The sequence below is a fragment of the Ascaphus truei genome, chromosome 2 (assembly GCF_040206685.1).
Source record: "Ascaphus truei isolate aAscTru1 chromosome 2, aAscTru1.hap1, whole genome shotgun sequence".
Taxonomy (NCBI): Eukaryota; Metazoa; Chordata; class Amphibia; order Anura; family Ascaphidae; genus Ascaphus; species Ascaphus truei.
Window position 1 is genome coordinate 363,951,169 of NC_134484.1, and position 24,115 is coordinate 363,975,283.

General features: G+C 44.2%; 1 protein-coding gene and 1 long non-coding RNA gene across 2 annotated transcripts in view; one reads left to right on the forward strand and one right to left on the reverse strand.

Moving 5' to 3' along the window:
- The first annotated feature begins 1,120 nt into the window (after nucleotides 1–1,120).
- Nucleotides 1,121–12,877, forward strand: LOC142487510 (uncharacterized). Its single transcript, XR_012799243.1, has 3 exons — nucleotides 1,121–1,288; nucleotides 3,986–4,270; nucleotides 12,497–12,877. It is a non-coding gene; the product is annotated as an uncharacterized LOC142487510 (long non-coding RNA).
- Nucleotides 10,284–24,115, reverse strand: part of NGLY1 (N-glycanase 1) — a 38,654-nt gene continuing 24,822 nt past the window's right edge. The window contains exons 9-12 of the mRNA XM_075586970.1: nucleotides 23,203–23,367; nucleotides 19,237–19,422; nucleotides 14,383–14,560; nucleotides 10,284–14,005 (exon numbers count right to left, since the gene is read on the reverse strand). Of these exons, the coding sequence (XP_075443085.1) occupies nucleotides 13,833–14,005; nucleotides 14,383–14,560; nucleotides 19,237–19,422; nucleotides 23,203–23,367 (702 nt within the window). The 3' untranslated portion in view covers nucleotides 10,284–13,832. The remainder of the gene's footprint in view (nucleotides 14,006–14,382; nucleotides 14,561–19,236; nucleotides 19,423–23,202; nucleotides 23,368–24,115) is intronic.

Here is a 24,115-nt window from a genome sequence, read left to right on the forward strand (position 1 = left end):
AGATGTACCGTTGAATTTTTTAAAATCACTTCAATAAATAAAAAATGTATTCCATGATGTGGGCTGCACGGATTTGGTTGAAACTTGTGGCAGATCTAAGTTAGGGTGGCAGAAAGGTACCCTCATAATGTCATCAGAATTGGTGAAGGTGTTTGCCCTTTGCAGAAAAAACACACAAACAAAAAAACAGATTAAAAAAAGCCATGCACAAAGTCTAGTCAGGTCTGCACTACTCCAGTCCTCGATGGCCGCAAACAGGCCAGGTTTTCAGGATATCCCTACTTCAGCACAGCTGGCTCAATTAGTGGCTCAGTCATATTGAGCCACTAATTGAGCCAGATGTGCTGAAGTAGATATATTCTGAAACCCTGGCCTGTTTGCGGCCCTCAAGGACTGGCGTTGTGCATGCCTGGCTCTAGTTGATGTATTTGCTTCGCTTGCTTTCTCATCCAATAAACAGGAACAATCTAATCCACACCACCTACTTTCTGTCTTTGACCCTCTTTCTGGCCTTCTTCCACAACACTGTGAGACGTTGCTAATTATTTCAAGGACACGGTGGACATTATTCTCAGAGAAATCTCCTCTATCGTCGCAGGTAAGAACTACTATGCTCAGCCGATTTGGAGCAGGGATCAGAAAGCATATAAAGGGCTGTAAGACAATCAGATGAAAGGCACAAGGATGCCTGTGATGATCGTCATTCGCCCACTCAATCGTCAGGAGGCGGAGTAAGCACCGCAGGTGTAGAAGATGGGATGGTATCCTGCTGCCAGAGTTAACTTTTTGTTGAGTTCTTTTGCCTGACAACGGTAGCACGGCGCCTACGCATAATCCTCTCAGCGTGAGGCGTCACGGGGGTGGGGCCTAAGGCCGATACTCACAGAGCGAAAATGGAGCCAAGAAACTGGGTGATATCAGTCAGGGACTGTAGAGGGGCTTTAGGGGGGGCGGTAGATTCCAGAAACCAAGATAGACTTAGAAAAGGGGAGGCAGATTTTGCCAACTAGGATTTTAAAAGAGGGTGGGCATGGGGGCAATTTAACAGTGTAAATTGTAAGGTGTCTGCAATATAAAATAACACCCCTCCTCCTCTCTTTGATCTATCTCTCCTAGAAATTGAGTATCCCTGAATGGTAGGGTGACCATTTGTCCTGGTTTTGCCGGGACAGTCCCGGTTTTTTGTGTCCTGTCCCGGTTCCCTGTCTGTCCCGGATTTGTCCTGCGTTTTGGCCCCAGTCCCGGTATGCGGCAAGGCGGCGGTGAGGAGGATGCCGTGCGAGAGCAGGTAATTTTTTTCCCTATGTTGAATGAATGAATGGTTGCCGGGGGGCGGGACTTAGAATGCCGGCCGGGCCGCAGGGGATTGGCTGCGGGTAGAGGGTGCCGGGGCCGGGGCTTCCGCTTCCTTCTGCAGAGCTCACGTGGTGTGTGTGTCTCTTCCCGCTCCTGGCTCCTCTGTCGGGTGTCTCCCCCCTCTGCCCGCCCGGGGTGATAGGAGGTGGGTTTTTGTGCCTTTGCCTCCTGTCCTGGTGCACCCTTCCCCCCTGGTCCCCTTGGTGCGGAAGATGGGCGCGGGGGCGGGCAGTGGTGGCTGCGCGGTGTCCCCCCATTCTGCCCCGGGACCCGTGGCTGCCCGCTGGGGGAGGGGGAGGCGGCAGTTTGTACCTTTGTGTCCCGGCGCTCCTACCCTCCCCCCCCTTTGGTGCGGGAGATGGGCGCGGGGTGGGTGCAGGGGGAGGTGGGGAGCCGCCTGATCGTGGCTGCCTCTGTCTGTACTCCGCTGTGTGTGTGTATCACTGTGTGTGTGTGTATCACTGTGTGTTTGTGTTTGTGTGTGTGTGTATCACTGTGTGTGTGTGTGTACCACTGTGTGTGTGTATCACTGTGTGTATATCACTGTGTGTGTATCACTGTGTGTGTGTATCATTGTGTGTGTGTATCACTGTGCGTGTGTGTGTATCACTGTGCGTGTGTGTATCACTGTGCGTGTGTGTGTGTATCACTGTGTGTGTGTGTGTACCACTGTGTGTGTGTATCACTGTGTGTATATCACTGTGTGTGTATCACTGTGTGTGTGTATCATTGTGTGTGTGTATCACTGTGCGTGTGTGTGTATCACTGTGCGTGTGTGTATCACTGTGCGTGTGTGTGTGTATCACTGTGTGTGTGTGTGTGTGTATCTGTGTATCTGTGTGTGTGTATCTGTGTATCTGTGTGTGTGTATGTGTGTGTGTGTGTCTCCCTCTCCCTCCCTGTTTCCCTCTCCCTCCCTGTCTCCCTCTCCCTGTCTCTCTCTCTCTCTCTCTCTCTCTCTCTGTATCTCTGTGTGTATCTGTGTGTGTCAGTGTGTGTGTGTGTGTATCAGTGTGTGTCTCCCTCTCCCTCCCTCCCTCTGCCTCCCTATCTCCCTCCCTGTCTCCCTCTCTCTGTCTCCCTCTCCCTCCCTCCCTCTGTTTCCCTCCCTCTGTCTACCTCCCTCCCTCCCTCTGTCTCCCTCCCTCTGTCTCCCCGCCCCCCCTCTGTCTCCCTCCCTCCCTCTCTCTGTATCCCTCCCTCCGTCCCCCTCCCTACCTCTCCCTCCGTCTCCCTCTGTCTCGCTCCCTCCCTCTGTCTCCCTCCCTTCCTCTGTCTCCCTCCCTCCCTCTGTCTCCCTCCCTCCGTCTCCCTCCCTCTGTCTGTCTCCCTCCCTCCCTCCGTCTCCCTCCCTCCCTCCCTCTGTCTTCCTCTCTCTGTCTCCCTCCCTGTCTCTGTCTCCCTCCCTGTCTCTGTCTCTCTCCCTGTCTCTGTCTCCCTGTCTCCCTCCATGTCTCCCTCTCCCTCCCTGTCTCGCTCCCTGTCTCCCCCTCTGTCTACCTCTCTCTCCCTCTCTCCCTGTCTCCCTCTCCCTCCCTCTGTCTCCCTCCCTCCCTCTCCCTGTCTCCCTCCCTCCCTCTGCCTCCCTCCCTCCCCATCCCTGTCTCTCCCTCCCTCCCTCTGTCTCCCTCCCTGTCTCCCTCATCCTCTCCCTATCTCTGTCTCTCTGTCTCCCTCTCTCCGTCTCTGTCTCCCTCCCTGTCTCCCTCTCCCTCCCTCCCTATCTCCCTCCCTGTCTCCCTCTCCCTCCCTGTCTCCCTCCCTGTCTCCCCCTCTGTCTACCTCTCTCTCCCTCTCTCCCTGTCTCCCTCTCCCTCCCTCTGTCTCCCTCCCTCCCTCTCCCTGTCTCCCTCCCTCCCTCTGCCTCCCTCCCTCCCCATCCCTGTCTCTCCCTCCCTCCCTCTGTCTCCCTCCCTGTCTCCCTCATCCTCTCCCTATCTCTGTCTCTCTGTCTCCCTCTCCCTGTCTCCCTCCCTCCGTCTCACTAGGTAAGATCCCAGGCGTGATTTCTGCTTTAGAAATTGTGAAGCGGGGGCATCCTGACACTGGTTAATGGGTTCAGAATCATTCACGTCTGGCTTTTTTTTTTGTTCGATTAGTGAGGTCATCCGACACACACACACACACACACACACACACACACACACACACACACACACACACACACACACACACACACACACACACACACACACACACACACACACACACACACACACACACACACACACACACACACACACAGCGATATTTGCATTGGGGTTTTTAGGGGTTAGCCATGTTTCTGTGAGAACTATGGCTTTGGGTTTATGCATAAGGCACCATGCCCTTAGTTCATCCAGTTTGGGTATCCCAGGTTCATTATCACAGAGGTAGGTTATGTGGATCTGGGTGTGTGAAAGTCAGGCATAGCTTCCCCTGGTTCCTTCTAAGCTTGATTGAGCAAAGACCATAAGATAGATTATTTTTAGTACCGGAATATTTAATTAGGAAGATGGAAAGCACAGCTTCTTGAAAAGATGGGGTCCAAAATCTTGCTTGCAGTCAATATTTTGGACCCCATCTCTTCAAGCAGCTGTGCTCTCTATCCGCCTTTCTCACAGGTAACTTTCACTGATCTATCCAACAGGAGATGCACGGCCTCTGAGCTCTGACGGAACGGACACCGTGACTAATTGCAGTGTGCTGCTCAGGCAGACACTGCCTCCGCCCTTTTGGACTGAAGTTTTGGACTGTGGCTGTTCTTTATATCTGATTATCCATTCATGCTACAAAGAAAGAGGATGAAGTATTGGGAAGGACAAGTGAAGGGAGCGAGGGTTACCTTTTTCATCTGGACAGCTGGAGAGGGGTGGTTTGCTGCTCTGCGTCCCCCCTCTTCTCCAATCTAATTTGTAGACAGGAGGGTGTTCTGGTAAGTGCGTCTGCAAGGGGCAAGGTTAATGTATGAGGTGTTAATTATCAGCCATGGAGCTACTCATATGCTTCCTTAAGCAAGTGTGTTTTAAGGTGGGTCTTAAAGGTGGATAGAGAGGGTGCTAGTCGGATATTGAGGGGAAGGACATTCCAGAGGTGTGGGGCAGTCAGTGAGAAGGGTTTAAGGCGGGAGAGGGCTTTAGATACAAAAGTGGTAGAGGGACATCCTTGAGCAGAACGGAAGAGTCGGGATGGTGTATAGCGAGAAATTAGGGCTGAGATGGAAGGAGGAGCAGAAGAGTGTAAATTACACAGAAAATAAACAAACAATGAACAAAAGAAAATAGTCCTTGGCGCACTATCGGGTATATAAACCTGACAAAAAATGAAGTCCCAAAATCTTGGTAGTAGGGATGATGAATAAATCCGAAATCCAATCACACTTAAAATCCTTTAGGATGGCGGAACCAGATCTGAAATCATACAAAACAGAACAACCATTGCGCAGTATCTTCTGGTCAATCGTTATTTCCCCCACCGTTGCCAGCCACTTACTTAAAAATAGATAAAAAAGGGCCTCAAAAGGTATCTTTAACTTCCTTCCCGGCTAGCTGTTCATATATGTGTTGTCAGGCGATGTAACCTCTCTTCAGATACACGCTCGCAACACCATACACCAGAAAGCAAGGAGAAATAAGGCACCAATGGAATGAAACCGTAAAATTTAATAAAAATACTACAGGGCTAAACAACAGTACACTCACATGCCGTTAGTCCCTACACACAGGATACAACGTGCCGTCCGCTTGCGTGAGAGGATGCCGGGGTGATGCAGATGGAGGTGGGAACTAGCGTGAATCCCCGCTTATTTGGGGGAGATAACGATTGACCAGAAGATACTGCGCAATGGTTGTTCTGTTTTGTATGATTTCAGATCTGGTTCCGCCATCCTAAAGGATTTTAAGTGTGATTGGATTTCGGATTTATTCATCATCCCTACTACCAAGATTTTGGGACTTCATTTTTTGTCAGGTTTATATACCCAATTTTGTTTTGTTCATTGTTTGTTTATTTTCTGTGTATTTTTTTTGCTAATGTTGTACTTACCTTGTGGATAGGTTTGTTTTTTTCATTCCTTAGGCAGCCATTTTCCCAGTCTGCCACGTCAGTCTGTGGGATTTCCATTAATATATTGGTATTTCTTGAGAAGGAGATTCCAACATATTTTAGAGCACTTATTCTTCACTATAGTGGATTGTTAAGTTAGGTTAATAGGTTGAGCGCTTAGTATATGTTTAGTTAATTTTGTTTTCACAGAAGAGTGTAAAGCTTTAAAAGTGAAGAGGATAATTGAGTGTGTGATACAGGATTTGATAGAAAGCCAGGAGAGGGATTGCAGCAGGGCAGACGTTGAGACAGATTTCGGAAAGAGTAGAGTGATTCTGGAACAGCATTTAGGATAGATTGTAGGGGAGACAGGTGAGAGGCAGGAAGGCCGGACAGCAGGTTACAGTAGTCGAGACAGGAGAGAATGAGGGTCTGTGTCAGAGTTTTTGCAGCCGAGCAACAGAAGGGCGTATCTTGGTAATATTGCGGAGGAAAAACGACAGTTTTTTGCTATCTTTTGAATGTGAGAAGAGAATGTGAGAGAGGAGTCGAGTGTGACCCCTAGGCAGCGTGCTTGGGCTACTGGGTGAATGATAGTACTTCCAACAGTAATGTGAAAGGACGAAATAGGGCCAGATTTGGGAGGAAGTATGAGGAACTCTGTTATTGCCATGTTAAGGAGTGTTAGTGTTAGGAGTGAGCCAGCCAGTGAGCTGCACGTTTCGACGGAAGCTGGGCAAGATCACAGGTCGACTCCAGGAGTGTAGTCAAAGCAGAGCAGCCATCTGCCACATATCAGAAGACACGCTTAGCGACAGAGGGGATCCTCAGCGACATTCAAGTAAAGGGTACTGAAGTATTTGCGACGTACAGGCATGCTAAGTTAATACACTAAGACAGGCCTGCACAACATACGTATGTAAGGTGGAGATTGGAAAGCAGAATCACTGAAGTCCAAAGAAGTGCACCAACAGCTCACCAAGTTGAGGGCTAAAAAAACTTTTATTAAGACTACATAAAATGAAAATAAGGAAACAAACAAAAACTAATACATGACAACCCTACGCGTTTCAGGCACCTTAGTGCCCTTTCTCAAGGGGGATAATGGGGACTGAGAGTGTATCTGGTATATATAGCCCCTCCTATTCAATTAACACGCAGCTGGAATGGATTGATGTTACATTAATTGGTTAATTATAACATCTCATGTCTCTATGAATAATCAAGAAAACTAATGAACATTCAAAGGAACATATCAGAATACTTAGTAGTAATGATCAAAATAATTAAAGAACAATGCAACTCATACAATTATAAATAAAAATTACAAAAAACAATATTAAGATTTGAGTATTATCTCAATGGTACGATCTTGTAACACAATAATATTATTTATATGGAGACATGGTACAGGCTATAATAAAAAAGAAGGGGGGGGGGAGGGAAATGGATAGTGACAAGGGATTGGTTGGATGGAAATGTCAAAGGACATTAAGTATTCTTAGTGATCATTAAATAATGCTCACTGTCTAACACAGGGGTGAGCAAACTTTTTATGCCGAGCCCCCCTTTTTATCCATGAAATTTCTCGGGCCCCCCCTGCCTGATGTAATCAAAATCCCATGAAAAAAAACCCTTTATTAAACGGTATACAATGTAAATACAAATATGTCTAAGGCCGCGCATATAGTGCCCGCGACGTCACCCGTCGCCGCTAGCGAAAGTTGTATTTCGCTTTGCGGCGGCGGCGTGGGCGACCAGGCCATTGATTGGTTCAGGGGCTGTCATATGAGGCGACAGCCCCTTAAAAATCAAATATTGCCGGCTTCAAAAAATCGCGTCGCCACGTCACGCTTACTATAAGCGCACGCGGCGGCGACAATGCATGTTTTCGGGCGACGTTGCGTCGCCGGCACTATAAGCGCAGCCTAAATACTTACATACTTCAACAGCTCGCTCTTGCAAAATTAGGCTGCGTCCACGCTGCCGCTGAGAGCGGTGACATCGCCAACTCTCCAAGCATGAGCACAGGGTGTCCTGCATAATTTTGCAAGCACGAGCGGGGAAGTGTTTACACTTTTTTTTATTATTTCTGTACATTCATAGTATGATTGATATATTGGCAGCCTACCCTCACACTTGAAGAGGATCGCAGCGAAGCAGGTTGCCAGCGGAGGAGAGCAGGACCACAGCGCTATTGTAGGCAGACACCGGAGGGAGGGGCGTTTGACATCACAGCGCTGGGGCATGCTCCTCCGCGTACCTCCGAATCACGTGGCCCAACCTCCACTATTCTATTTGGCCGCCCGGGCGCGCACATCTTTTTCGCCTGCACAACCAGGTTTTGCTGCACGCGCCCCGCCTAAATAATCTTGCGCCTGGGGCGTCCCCCCCTCAGTTTGTGCAACGCTGCATTCAATCACAACACCCACAACCAACACACACACACACAACACACACTCAAATCACAAGCAACACAGCACACACTCAATCACTACACACACACAGTCACAACCAACACTCACATAATCACCACCAACACACACAACACTCAATCCCAACACCCACACCCACACACATACACACACACACACACACACACACACACACACACAACAATCCATATATATATATACACACACACACACACACACACACACACACACACACACACACACACACACACACACACACACACACACACACATATAGAGAGATATACACACACACACACATTCACATTCACATACTTTATATATACACACACACACGCATACATATATAGATACACACACACACACACACACACACACACACACATACATACAAAACACATACACACACATATACACACATACATATACACACACATTTCTACATATACACACACATTTCTACATATACACACACACACATACATATACACACACACATATACACATATACACACATACATATACACACACATTTCTACATACACACACACACACACACACACACACACACACACACACACACACACACACACACACACACACACACACACACACACACAGTGGGTGGAGGGAGTAACTAAACCTGCTCCGGTCCCCCCATGTGCAGCTGAAAACGGGCGGGTAAAAGACGGGCTTGTCTGTGTGCAGGGAAGGCCCCGCGGCAAGGCCCCGCCCCCTCTGCAAGGCCCCGCCCCCTCTGCAAGACAGCAGAGAACTGGAAGCAGCCTGTGCACAGCTCTGCCCGCCCCCAGGTTTCTCCACACGCAGCCTGCGCCCCCCCTACATAATCTTGCGCCCCCCCAAGGGGGCGCGCCCCCCAGTTTGCGCACCGCTGGTCTAACAGACACATGTTAATAAAGTCACAAATGGTTGATTTAGAAATAAGCAACAAGATTACCAAACATTGTTAATTATGACAGAAGACAGGTGTTGCAAAAGAAAACAGATGTGAATATTCATACATATTATGCAGTTTCTCTAAAGTAATGAACATGTTAAAGAAAATATTTGAGGTCCCACTCTGTATTCAACCCTTTGGGAATTAGTGTATCGAGTGTGAAAATCCAGTGGGCCTCTCTGCGGTAAAGTGTATTTATTCTATCACCGCCCCTGTAATGTATGGGGATTTGTTCAATTGCTATACATCTGAAATTTGTTAAGGTACCAGCTTGGCAAACATTAAAATGTTTTGATACAGGATGTATCTCATCTTTTTTAAGTATTAATCGCATATGCTCAAGAATTCTCAGTTTAAACATACGTGTCGTTAGACCTATATTTTTTTTTTGACAACCACAAGTCAGCATGTAGATCACAAATTCTGTTCTACAATTTATGAACATTGGGATGTTGTAAGATCTCGTGTTGTCAATGTTGGTAAAAGTTGTGGATTTCGTAACATACTTACAAATTTTACAGCGCCCACATGCAAAACATCCTTTTAATCTAGGAAAAAAATCTTTTTTTGTAGTTAATATGTTCTTTTTAATTACACTGGGGGCTACAATATTTCCTATTGTTTGTGATCTTTGAAAAACAAATCTGGGTCTCGTGGTGGTAATGCTCCTGAGCAGGGGGTCAATGGTTAATATGGACCAATGTTGGTTATGATTTACTGCACAACATACGGCCCGCGGCGGCCCCCCTTCCCTGTTAAGGAAAGAAGGTGCGCGCGTCCGCATGCTGTACGCAGCGATGCGCAAACTGGGGGGGCGCAGGCTGCGTGCGGGAAAGCCTGGGGGCGGGCAGAGCTGTGCACGGGCGGCCAGAAGCTCACAAGCTCCGTGCTGCTGCTCCCTGTGTGATCTCTGCCTGCAGCGGGGCGGGGCCTTCCCTGCACACACACAGCCCCTCCTCCTCCTGTCCCAGTACTCAGCCGCCCATGGGGGACTGCAGCAGGCTTATAGTGAAAGTAAGTGAGCAGGCTTAAGAGAGCGAGAGTGGGGGAGGGGAAGAGTGTGTCATATTGAGGGGAGGGGGAGAGTGTCATATTGAGAGGAGGGGGAGAATGTGTCATATTGAGGGGAGGGGGAGAGTGTCATATTGAGGGGAGGGGGAGAGAGTGTCATATTGAGGGGAGGGGGAAAGTGTCATATTGAGGGGAGGGAGAGTGTCATATTGAAGGGAGGGGGAGAGAGTGTCATATTGAGGGGAGGGGGAAAGAGTGTCATATTGAGGGGAGGGGGAGTGTGTCATATTGAGGGGAGGAGAGTGTCATATTGAGGGGAGGAGAGTGTCATATTGAGGGGAGAAGGAGAGAGTGTCATATTGAGAGGAGGGAGAGAGTGACATATTGAGGGAAGAGAGACATGGGGGGGCTGCTGACTTGGGGGGGAATGCTGACATGGGATGTTGACTTGGGGGGGCTGCTGACATGGGATGCTGACTTGGGGGGTGGCTGCTGCCATGGAATGGGCTGGGGGGATGTGGGGGGGTATTGTGTTTGATGTGGAGGGGGGTATTGTGTGTTTGATGTGGAGGAGGGTATTGTGTGGGTGACGGGGAGAGATGGGGGTATGAGAGATAGATGGGGAGTATCGTAAAGGTTTATAGTGAGGGGTTCTGGGAGAGATATGAGGATGATGATGATGAGACGTGCTGGAGGAGAGATGATGATGATGATGATTTTACCCGTGCGGCCCAAATGTTTTTTCCTTGGAGCAGTTCGGCCCTTCTCACTTTACGAGTTGGGCAGGCCTGCACTAAGAGCTCCAACGGTGTCGGCACCTTTACACAGGCTCTTATACCCAGGATGGGGTGTTCACAGGGAGAGACACGGGTACACACCTGCGCAGTTTCTGATGGGAAGTGTTTATATCCATATGTATTGTATATGTATTGCATGATCCTTCCGTTTGGGGATCATAGTGTTTATCTTGGTGCACAACGATAATTACCTTATACATAGTCTTATGCTAGAAACAACACTGTGGTATGTTTCCCTTTGTCTGACCTACGGCCACGTGTTGGGTAACGTATAAGGGAGGAAAACTCGGGGCCCCACATTAGCAGCAGGTGTTAGTCTTAGGTAAGAGAGGGGTTACACATTTCATTTTTGTAATGCCCCAGATATACTAGACTCCGTCCTATTGTACATCTGCACAGCACTCAACTGAAACCGCACTCACAAAAGATAAGGACCTCCATATTGTCAAATGTCAATGAAATTACTCCATCCTGCCCTCTAGTGTTTTTCCTCCAACCTGTCTCACTACTCCTTCGGTGTCTCTTGCTAACTGCTCCTCTACCTTTATGGATCTCTTAGTGTGCCTTAAGTCAGGGGTGCACAATCTTTTTCTCCTGCACCCCCCTGCCGGCTGTCCCCCTCCCCTTACCTTGGTTCCGACGTCATGACGGCACGTTGCCATAGCAACGCAATGTCACATGACCCGCGATGTAATTTGATGCAACATTGCCATGGCGACGTGTCTCCAGCCGCTGTCTGAACCAAGGTAAGTAAAGTTTAGAGGCCTTCTATGCTTCCCTGGCATTTCATTTTAAGTGCCTTCGGGAAGTGCGCGTGGCCTCTGTAAACCCCACGCCCCAGGGTTTGCACCCCCTGCCTTAAGGTTCCATTTTAGGTACCCTAATCTTCTCTCTATATACACTCTCGCTGGGTGACCTCATTAACTCTTTTGGCTTCAGCCATCATCTCTATGCTGATGACAACTATATTTATCTACACCTGACGTTACACCTGCAGTAGTCACAAATTAAAGATTGCCTATAAGCAATCTCTGCCTGTTTAGCCTTCTGTCTGCACCCAGGCACCATTGTTTCCTACTTAATTAAAGTCAGTAATTCTACTAGCCACCCAGTCTCGTAAGTACGTTGCCTAGGGGTTCCATTCGACCTTGACCTCCCTGACGCATTTGTATTGCTTCCGTCTGCAAGTCTCCCAATATACCACTTAAATTGTAATCTTTTTGGGGGCAGGATCTTCCTTCGCCTTATGTAATCATTTAATTGCGGTTATCCCCAGTGATGGGGATATTTATTTATTTGCCCTGTATTTAAAGTTTGTCAAGCGCCATCTACACTGTTGGCGCTATATAAAATTATACATACACTGACAAGGGCTGATTTATTTACTCCAAAACTTAACTGTGACCCAATAATATATTTTAGGTACAGCACAACGCTGTTCTAAAAATGTAGTTTGTGATAATGTAAAAGATAACATTTTTTTTGTGATTTAAACAAGCTTTTTATGGTATCTCTGAGAATAACATGGTTCAGCTCCAGGGAATATCCCCGATTCCAATGCTGTAAAAAAATTCAAATACAGCCAGGTGGGACTGCGGCTTTAAATAATATAAGTGTAAAGCAATAAGCCCCATGTGTTTATTTATTGTCTTAACTGAACTGCAGAGGTCCCTGATAAATTAAACTGATACATTCTTGTAAGGGGGGGGGGGGGGGAGAATTGTTTAAAAGGAAACAGCCCCTTCTGAACTCCAAAAAAAAAGACCCGACTGCCCTACCTTAATAGTGAACATTACTACTCATCTTGTACTGGGACTCAAGTACTAAACTACAAAAGGTATATAAACTGTAGAAATATAGAGGATTTATTAAAATATGCACGGCATAACAATGTAGTTCCATTCTATTTATTCCAGTATTGCAGTCAGGAGCCCCTCCTCCACAAGAGAAACATACATGATGCATGGATAGGAGTGAAGTTTAGAATGATAGAGCTACTTGGAAAATGTGTTTCCGCCACAGTTATCCTTATCCAGAGTTATTCACATGAAGCGGTGCTGTTTTTTTGTGTCGAGTCTTATGTCCCCTTCCACGGTTATTTCTTCTTGTTCATAACCTTGATTTATAAATCACAATAAAACCCTTTATATAGAAGCAGCAATCCACGATGCTCCCAATTTGTGTTATTAACCTGATTGGGGGAGTCCCCAATCTCGGGTAACCCCCGGTTCGCAACCAACAATGTTCCACCGGTCGGGCAGGTATTATACACAAAAGGGCCATGGGTTTCGGGCTCGCTCACACAACGAATTGGAAGGAGCAACGTCATCAGGAGATGACACAACTTTCTATTTGTGACTATACGGCCACGGTTGTCATTTTTTTAATGTCAAAACGGACATAAAATAAACTACAAATATCTTGCAAAATAGATTCAGGCAAAGTTTGAGAGAGACAAAAAAATAAATCAATTTCGGGGGGATTGTAGCTTTAAAATTAAAAAAAAATTAAAAATAAAAACACATAAAAACAGGTTTTTAATTTGACATTTTTAAACTTGGTATACATAGGGGTGCGAGTGACTAAGCACTGCTGCGGAATGTCACACCTGGATTAACTGCAACTGAAATCAATGGCAGTAAAAGCAGAATCGTGGTGCAATACCCTGCATCTGCGCTTACTGGATCCCGGCAATGTGCAAAAACATGTTTGTATATTTGCAAAACGAAAGAATTTTCAACACTCATAACCCAGAATTTTTTTTTTATGATCTCAATTTCAAATAAAATAAAAATTTAATTTTTTTTAAAAAAAATTTGTCCATAAAGTGGCATAGAACAGTTTTCTAAACATCTTTGATTTTGGCAATTTTTACAGTGAACCTTGGAAAAATTAATCTTACTAGATTTGCACAAAACAAATCAGTAACAACCCTGCACATGTCTAGTGAACACTTTCCATTTTGGTTACATTTCTGTTGTGTTAGTGTTTGCAAACCTTTGCACACTTTTACTACTTTTAAAAAGGGGGAAACTAATCACAAAAAAAAACCTTGCTGTGTTGGTTGCAAGACGATTTGTTGACCCACTATGTAAATATTTCTCTTTTATAGTGGGGAAATGTGAATGCTTAGGTAGATAAAGTTCCCATCACCTAGATCTCATGTCGGCTAATATCATTAGTATCCCAAACATGGCCTCCTTTCATGACAGCAGAATAATCCACCAAATTGCCTATCAGAAAATCACATTTTTAAGGATCTTTAAGGGTTAGAATAATTTCCAACGAGTTTTTGCTCTCATTTAGGCTCTCTCGGAACAGCTGCGTATGCTGCCATGCTGTATTTCCATCTCCGCCGCTTAACTCTGCTTCCAACACCACCTCCGATGCATTTAAAAACTCAGGATAAGAATGAAGCTTTTTATCTAAAAAGGAATCAATGGAACAGTTACTAAAATGTGTGCACAGCACAGAAACTAATTACATTTGCAATTTTTGCTCAGTGAACAGTTCACAGATGATGTATCAAAGTAATAAAAGTCTAACAGGTCAACACATCTTCTAGACCTAATGAAATAATACAGGTTTTCTGGCACTCAATATCATTGTATAAAAATGTATTGAGGGATAAAATGTTATTTATAAGGTGTTTTTTTTTTTTTTTTTTTTTTTTGCAATTTACTAGAATTCCGCAAAACACTTTGAAAGAATACACGGTTAGAGTTCATACCTGGATTTTGTGAATTTACACGTTTAATATGCAATGTCATGTTTTTTTATTTTATTACAGATGTGTGCTTACCAGAGTTTAGTTCCACCTCCGATTCTTTAGAATGCAGCTTCCACTTTATTTTACCGCTTTCAAAGGTCTGACTGCTGGTGCGAACACTTAGACTTTCCACTCTGAGCCCCACTGACGCGCATTCAAACTTCCAGCTAATGCTTGCTGATGGGGAACCTTCATTGCGAGCCAAATAAACCTGCAAAGGGAGAACATCTATTAAGTATTTTTTTATTAAAAACAAGCCTGCCCACTATAGGAAGAAAAAAATCAAGCGCAAATAACATCACTTAAAACATACAACATAAAATAATATACTATCCTTAATGAGTGCAGCTTCCGACACAGGATTCAGACCAAATCCAATCAGCAAGCGAAGAAGAAACAGGTGCGCAAATCACATCAGGACATGGAAGAGAAGTAAAATACCAAATAGTGCAATATTGTCAACCCCAACAATGAATTCAATGCTGATAGTTCTATAAAGTTTAAACTCACGTGTGCCACGTGGTATTACTGCTTACCAGTAATTTAAAAAAACACAAAGTATTCCACTTACATAAGGCACTTATGTAAGTGGAATACTTTGTGTTTTTTAAAATTAAAAGCAGTATTATACTATTTTGCTTTTTTCCTTTATTGTATACAGATATCCCTCTCTTCTCTATGGATCTGGAGTACCCATCTGGAAACTAAAGTTGGTAACTTATAATACCACGTGGCACACGTGAGTTTAAACTTTATAGAACTATCAGCATTGAATTAATGGTTGGGGTTGACAATATTGCACTATTTGGAATTTTACTTCTCTTCCATGTCCTGATGTGATTTGCGCACCTGTTTCTTCTTTGCCCACTATAGAGAGGATGGATTTACAATCCCAGGCCTGAGGACCTACAACATTTGCAAAATACCAGAAGGGTTATTTAAAAACAAAGTAGTCTTCAAACTTAAAAAAACTATTCTAGGCAGAAATTATGCTTCATGGTCCTATTGTTTCAGCTTCCCAATGGGATTAAGATGAGGATGCTCCTCCTTCTCTTACCGTGCTCCTCACAACTGGAACAATCTACTGGAGACTCTTAAAGCCGCCACTAGTCTAAATTCTTTCAAAACTAAAGCCGTCTCACATTTAAATCTTGTCTGTAACTGTTCCATATGCCTATTACATATATTATCATTAACTGTTCATGCAATTTCTTTATATATAATGTATAATCCTGTTCATTTAATGTAACCATGTATTTGTAACCATAACTCTAGGCCCAGGACATACTTGGAAACGAGAGGTAACACTCAATGTATTACTTAAGTAATAATCCCCGAAGAACAGGGCATTACTGGCCAATAATGCCCTGGCTGGAAGAGTTGAAGGCCCGAGGCGAAGCTGGGGGACTTTAACCCAGCCAGGGCATTATTGGCCAGTAATGCCCTGTTCTGAGGGGATTATTACTATTATAGGCTAAATGTAGGCTTATTTCATAAATAAGACACTTTTGTATAGTTACATAGATTTTTTTATTAAAATAAAATGGTAAATACATGAAACCACCTCTACATATGCTTACACTGCAGAAATCTATATCCACACACTGCTGCCCCCTCTGTGTGTACACACACACACACACACACACACACACACACACACACACACACACACACACACACACACACACACACACACACACACACACACACACAGCAGCTCAAGACACACAAACTGCTGCTACACACACACACACACACACACACACACACACACACACACACACACACACACACACACACACACACACACACACACACACACACACACACACACGAGCTCTAGACACACAGCACAGCACCTCCTCTACAGTCACAACACAGCATCTCTACACACACACACACACACACACACACACACACACACGAGCTCTATACACACACATCTGCTCTATACACACACATCCGCTCTACACACACAAACTGCTGCTACACATACAACACACACACACACACACTGGAGCTCTAGACACACAACACAACACCTTTACACACACACAACACAGCACCTCTACACACACACAACACAGCACCTCTACACACAGCACAGCAGCTCTACACACACAACACAGCAGCTCTGCACACACAACACAGCAGCTCTACATACACAACACAGCAGCTCTACACACACAAACTCTGCTGCTATACACACATGCTACACCTATAAACACTGCTGCTGACACTGACACACACACACACACACACACACACACACACACACACACACACACACACACACACACACACACACACACACACACACACTGGAGCTCTATACACACACATCAGCTCTACACACACACAAACTGCTGCTACACATACAACAGCACAACACACACACACACACACTGCAGCCACAATCAAAAATGCAGCCACTTACTAAACTTTGCACTCCCCCCCCACCTCTACACACACCACAGCACCTCTACACACACACCACACACACAACACTGCACATCTATACACAACACAGCACCTCTACACACACAACACTACACCTCTACACACACACACACACACACACACACACACACAAACTGCTGTTACACACACATGCTACACCCATAAACACTGCTGCTGACACTGACACACACACTGGAGCTCTATACACACACACACACACACACACACACACACACACACACACACACACACACACACACACACACACACACACACAACTGCTGTTACACACACATGCTACACCCATAAACACTGCTGCTGACACTGACACACACACTGGAGCTCTATACACACACACACACACACACACACACACACACACACACACACACACACACACACACACACACACACACACACACACACACACACACACACACCACCTCTACATAGATATACAACAGCACAGCACAGCACACACAGCACACACACACACACACACACACACACACACACACACACACACACACACACACACACACACACACACACACACACACACTGCAGCCACAAAGAAACTGCAGACAGCCACTTACTTATTTGCAGACCCCCCCCCCCCACCCAATTCAACTGAATCTGCCAAGAATATCTGTCAGCTCGGGAGGGGGAGGTGTCAACCCGTCGCTGATACTTCACGGCCAATCCCCTGCCCTGTCTCAGAGCTGTTACTTCATTCTAACCAATCCCCTGCCCTGTCTCAGCTGTTATGAAAGCTGATTGGCTGGAAATAAATACATTGAAAACTGCACTTTGCAAGCTGCTAAAATTCCAAGCATTACTGAATGGATAATGCCCGGAATTTTAACCAATCAGAGAGCAGGGTTTTCAATAATGCCCGGAATTTTACTGCTTTAGCCTATAATTAAGTAATAATCCCCAAAGAACAGGGCATTACTGGCCAATAATGCCCTGTTCTGAGGGGATTATTACTATTATAGGCTAAATGTAGGCTTATTTAATAAATAATAGACACTTTTGTAAAGCTATATAGATTTTTTTATTAAATTAAAATGGTAAATACATGAATCCACCTCTATATACTTTTACACTGCAGATATCTATATCCACACACTGCCACCCCGTGTACACACACACACACACACACACACACACACACACACACACACACACACACACACACACACACACACAACACAACACAGCACCTCTACACACAACACAGATCCTCTACACGCAACACCTCTACACACAACACAGAACCTCTACACACACAAACTGCTGCTACACACACAAACTGCTGCTACACACACAAACTGCTGCTACACACAAATACAACACAACAGCACAGCACACACACAGCTGCTGCTACACTCATAAACACTGCTGCTGATGCTGCTGCTGACACAGACACACAGACACACAGACACACAGACACACACACACACACACACACTGCTGCTACACACAACACACACACACACACAACACAGCACCTCTACACACAACACAACACAGCACCTCTACACACAATACAGATCCTCTACACACAACACAGAACCTCTATACACAAACTGCTGCTACACACAAATACAACACAACAGCACAGCACACACACAGCTGCTGCTACACTCAAACACTGCTGCTGATGCTACTGCTGACACTGACACACACACACACATACAAACTGCTGCTACACACACACACACACACACACACACACACACACACACACACACTGGAGCTCTACACACACACACAACACAGCACATCTACACTCACAACTCAGCACCTCTACACACAACACATAACCTCTACTTACAAACTGCTGCTACACACAAATACAACACAACACCACAGCACACACACAGCTGCTGCTAAACTCAAACACTGCTGCTGCTCCTGCTGCTGACACACTGACACATACTGACACACACACTGACACACACACTGACACACACACACACACAGAGAGAAACTACAGCCAGAAACAAACTGCAGACAGACACTCACTTGCTTTGCAGACTCTCCCCCACCCCACCAATTCAACTGAATCTTCTCAGTTCACGGAGCAAGGGGGAGGAGTCAACCCGTGGCTGATACTTTTTAACCAATCCCCTGCCCTGTCTCAGTTCTTCTGAAAGCTGATTGGCTGAAAATAATCACATTGAAATCAGCACTTTACAAGCAGCTACATTTCCGGGCATTACTGATTGGATAATGCCTGGAATTTTAACCAATCAGAGGGCAGGAATTTCAATAATGCCCGGAATTTGACTGCTTTAGCCTATAATCCCTGGTAAAACATTTTCTAAATAAATAAATGCTGGGTCGCCATTCTACATTAGTTTTTTGGATCATGGTCAATGTGGGGAAGTAACGTGATCAATGACAGCTCACTAGACGTACCATTTTCCAGTCACTCTCTACTTTTCTACACAGAGACTCCATCTTCCAAGCTCCATTTTCCCAGCCAGGGATCACCTCATTGCTATTCGATACTCGTGTGTAGCAATCTTCGACTATGTTATAATGAAGGTGGAAATGCTTGGTGGTTTTCTCCGTTTCAGAAGGGATGAAAACAACACTCTTGTTCTGAATTAATGAAACATAAAATCATAGAAACAGTTACACTTGAATGAAGTGGTTGTAATATGCTTGTTTAAATTGGTCACGGTCTGCGAATAAAAAGATATTGCTACATTCATACTGTACATGTTGTGGATTAGATAGTTTGAGTAGGAGTTGGAGAGGCTGCTGAATTTCCATAGAAAAATAAAACCTCGTTCTCGGTGTATACACTATTTGAAGAATTACTCATGACAGCACCAATATACTATATCCAGATTTTGCGACATCTTTAGCATTTCCCACAAAACACACTTTGACACCAATAACCAAGACACTCTGTATATTATTTAATGGTTCATTTGCTTGCTTGATAAGCTGAAGACCCTTGAATCCAGCGAGCGAGTATATAGCTACTGAAAAGTTGCTCACATTGAGATGAAATTCTGCTAATGGAAGAGGGCTGGGGTTGCTAGGTGGCTTTTCCAAAAATACTGGACACTGTGGTGAAAAATGTGGCACGCTCAAAGTCGGTGGGGAGGTATGTCATTTATAAATTCTCAGACCATTACGTCAATTTTTCTAAATTTAACTCCAAGTATGCACTAATTTGCACTATTCTATTTCGTAAAAACTTCTGGGGAGGGGTTTGGAGATTGAGTGCCCTCCCAGTATTTTTTACGAAATAGAATATGAAATGGTGCAAATTGGTGCATACATGGAGTGAAATTTAGAAAAAAATGACATAACGGTCAGATCATTTATAAATTACATACCTGCAGTCAATGTACAGGTTAATAAAAGCTTCAATCAGACTTAGAACTTTTGCAACTTATATTGACAGATTTATTATAAATCATTCTTCCTGGCAATGCACAGGTTATTAAGAATTTATATTAGTGTAGGGACCCTTGAAACGTGGTCTGCCGTGAAGTTTGGCTCAAGGGCTTACAACAATTTGGCCAAAATGTTAAATTAAAAGACCATTTTATTTATTAGTTATTTATACATGTATATTTAGGCACTGTACCGTATATAAGTTTTTCTGGATGTGCACTGAGCTTTGTCTGTGTTTTATGTTATGTCTCTGGTTTTAAATATATATTGCCATGCTCAGTAGCACTCCTCTGTGAAACTTATATGCTTATATATATGTTGTGGGCATTTTGGGGGTTCAATTTGAACTTGTAGGTGTTCTGTATGTTTTATAATTCTTGTGCAGCTAGTCTTGGCTGTTTTGGAGGGTGACAACCTCCTATCCAATTGAAGCTCATTCCCTCCCACATTTAAATGGTTAAAAGCTCCCTCCATGGCATCTCCAACTATCAGGGGAACTTGCCTGCATGCAGTGTGATTGTGACAAATCTATTACAGAGTGCTTTTCCTGGTAATGTACAGGTTAATAAAAGCTTCAATCAGACTTAGAACTTTTGCAACTTATATTGACAGATTTATTATAAATCATTCTTCCTGGCAATGCACAGGTTATTAAGAATTTATATTAGTGTAGGGACCCTTGAAACGTGGTCTGCCGTGAAGTTTGGCTCAAGGGCTTACAAAAATTTGGCCAAAATGTTAAACTAAAAGACCATTTTATTTATTAGTTATTTATACATGTATATTTAGGCACTGTACCGTATATAAGTTTATCTGGATGTGCACTGAGCTTTGTCTGTGTTTTATGTTATGTCTCTGGTTTTAAATACCTGCAGTCATACATGGCGTGCTATACTGATCTTCATGCTTGTCTCCCACTACTTCCAAGATTGTTGCAACCCCCCTCATCCTCTCACCCTCTCAATCTCTCACCCCCACTCATCCTCATCTCACACCACCACCACCCTCCTTCTCCTTCCTCACCACTACCACCACCCTCCTCCTCCTCTTTCTTCCTTCTCACCACCACCACCACCACCACCACCACCACCACCACCACCACCACCATCCTCCTCCTCCTCTTTCCTCACCTGGCAGACAGGGACACAAAGGAGCTCTTCTCTCCCACATGTATAGCTGTAAGGAAACTACATTTCCCAGCATGCATATGGGGAAGCTGTGCACACTCAATGACATGGAGCCCTCCCATTGGTCAGTTTTCTCCTGGCTTGATGATGCCGCCCGTTGCCCTGGATACAAGATGCTGCTGCATGCAGGACACTCACGCTGCCGCTTCTGCATCAGAGGTAGGAGCGGAGACCCTGCACTCGGCCACTCTTAGCACTCGTGCTGCCCATTCAGGGAGAGAGAGAATACCGGACACATACATGTCCAGTATTATCTCTCATTTTTTACTGGACAGAGGGGCAAATTACCGGTCTGTCTGGTTCAAAACCGGACACCTAGCAACCCTAAGGAGGGCAATAATTTAGGAAATGTAGTTTATTTGTTTAACATCTACACCACAAAAGGAGCCTTTATGGTAGAGCACAAATAGGAAACATTAAAGACAAAATTATATTGATTTTCAATCCCGTTTTATATAAGAAGCACCAATATGTGTTGTTTCTTTACTTTTCACTCTGGCTTATAATTAATAATGTATTCCTTAGAAAAGTAGCTTTTAATGTCACTGCAGATTTCTAGCTGCATTAGCTGATACTTTAATGGTCCACTGTTACAGTACTTAAGAGATGTAGTCAGCATGCAAATGTTTGCAACCGAACTAGTCTTTTCTCCTGTTCTTCCATAAAAGAAACGTCTGAGGTAGCGAAAGCTCAACTACTAGCCATAGCTACGAAGAAGTCTCATGGTCCATTCTAAGGCATCACTACTTTCAAAATAACAATAAAATGATAATAACCCATAATAGAATTAATCCAATTTCAGAAAAAGAGAAATACGTCACTCAGGGGTGCATCTACATGTTCACAAAGACTCCTCATATCTATTCCAGTGTCTACAGTCTGTAAACTGTACCTCATTCTGAGGTCTATGAGCACAGCACGTGCGTCACCTTCAGCTTCCACCCCCTTTCACAGTTCTTTGTTTGAAACATTTTAACTTCATTGTGCAGCATATGTAGCAGACCAAGTTGTCTTATGGCATAGCGCCACTTTGTAAATATGGGCCATCGTATATATTGGCTATAGGGCCCAATCTTTAAAAATCAATGAAATATAACAAGATAAGCTAATTCTTACTGTTAGATGTAATAAACTTTGTTTTTAATACAGCGATCAAAATGTAATTTGTAGGTTCTTTGTTTAGGCAATCGGACACCGTTATGTACAAACATGAAACTTGGACAAGTAAATACACCAAAGCTGAACATGCTAATTACCAGCTATGGGAACCTCCCCGGTTCTCAAAATACTTACCAGCGAAGTTACCAATGTTTCTTTACAGGGATTTAAATAGCCATCTAATAGGAAACCGCAACCGATGATGTTGTGGCTCCTTACTGGTCTGATATTTTTGGCAGCTATTTTATTTGCCCTGGACGGACATTTAAACCAAATAACTTCACCAGTATCTCGGGGGGTCATGGGTCCCTGTAATTGAAAATAGCATGGTTCTGCTCAGGAGGGTCCTACATCGGGGAGGATCACTGTTTCAGGTGTACATTTGTGTTTTCAAAGCCACCTCAGTCCCTCTTAGCGTTTGACCACATCGTTTCCCACATCAAAGTAATTTTGGTTGCCTATGCACTACGACATGCATGCATAAAGATGGCCCAAAACCCCCCTTCACAACCTGAAGAAAATTCTGTATTTGCATTGAGTTATTTTCTTAAGTCAACAAGCAATAGACTTTCCAATATTACAATAATTCAATAGAAACAGGGAAATTGACACACAACTTACTCACCTTCAAACCCCTTTCACCTCGTGCCTCCCTCCAGGCTAGTGATCCAGATACCCTGCCACCGAGTTCTCCAGGCATTGGTGTCTTAGGAGACATAAACTCAACAATCTCCACAACTAACCGTCCAAGAAGCTCCTTCTTTCTCTGTTCTTGCAGAGACTGCTGCCTCTGTTGAGCAAAAAAGAAAAACAAAACATGGCATTGTTATTTTGTTTTTCCCTCCCCAAATTCACTTCTGTTCAAAGTCATTATTAAAATACCTTAGACCTAGTAAAACAAGAATATTTGCCTGTTAGTAGTGTTAATCTTAGATGTCTTCGTCCAGTGACTGGGAGAACTGCAATAGTCTTTTCTACCAACAACAATACAGTATGTCAATTTATGAATGATGATCTCAATGTACAACAGCTCTCACAATACTGTCCCTTTAGTTCTCCCTGACTGGTAAATGCCAACACTAAAAAAAATTCAGAAAATAACAGTGCAAAAAAAGTAACTTGAGAAATTAAATATAAAACAGCAGCCGCATACTAGTTATTTTCAAATGCATGGAAGGGTAGCAATAAGGTACAGCAGGAAAACACATTGCAGAGTGTACAAAATACCAAAACAATGTCAGACATTTTACCTTATCTAGAGTGTGGTAAACTCAAGGAAAACACAGGAAAATACTTATTTACTGAATCTTAATAAATGCATGGAAAAGTCCAGCCTATGGGGTGAATGTTGAAAAGAAATGACATTTAAAAAAAAAAAGAAAAAAAATGGTGTGTATGCTAAGCACGCACATTTTAAGTGAAACTTCTTTGTCTTTTGTCACTGTTTTGTCACAGAAATTGTATTTGTGATGGTGATGTTTTTATTTAAAAATCAAAAAACACAATTTAAGTGCCAAAACGCAAAGAAGTTTCACTTA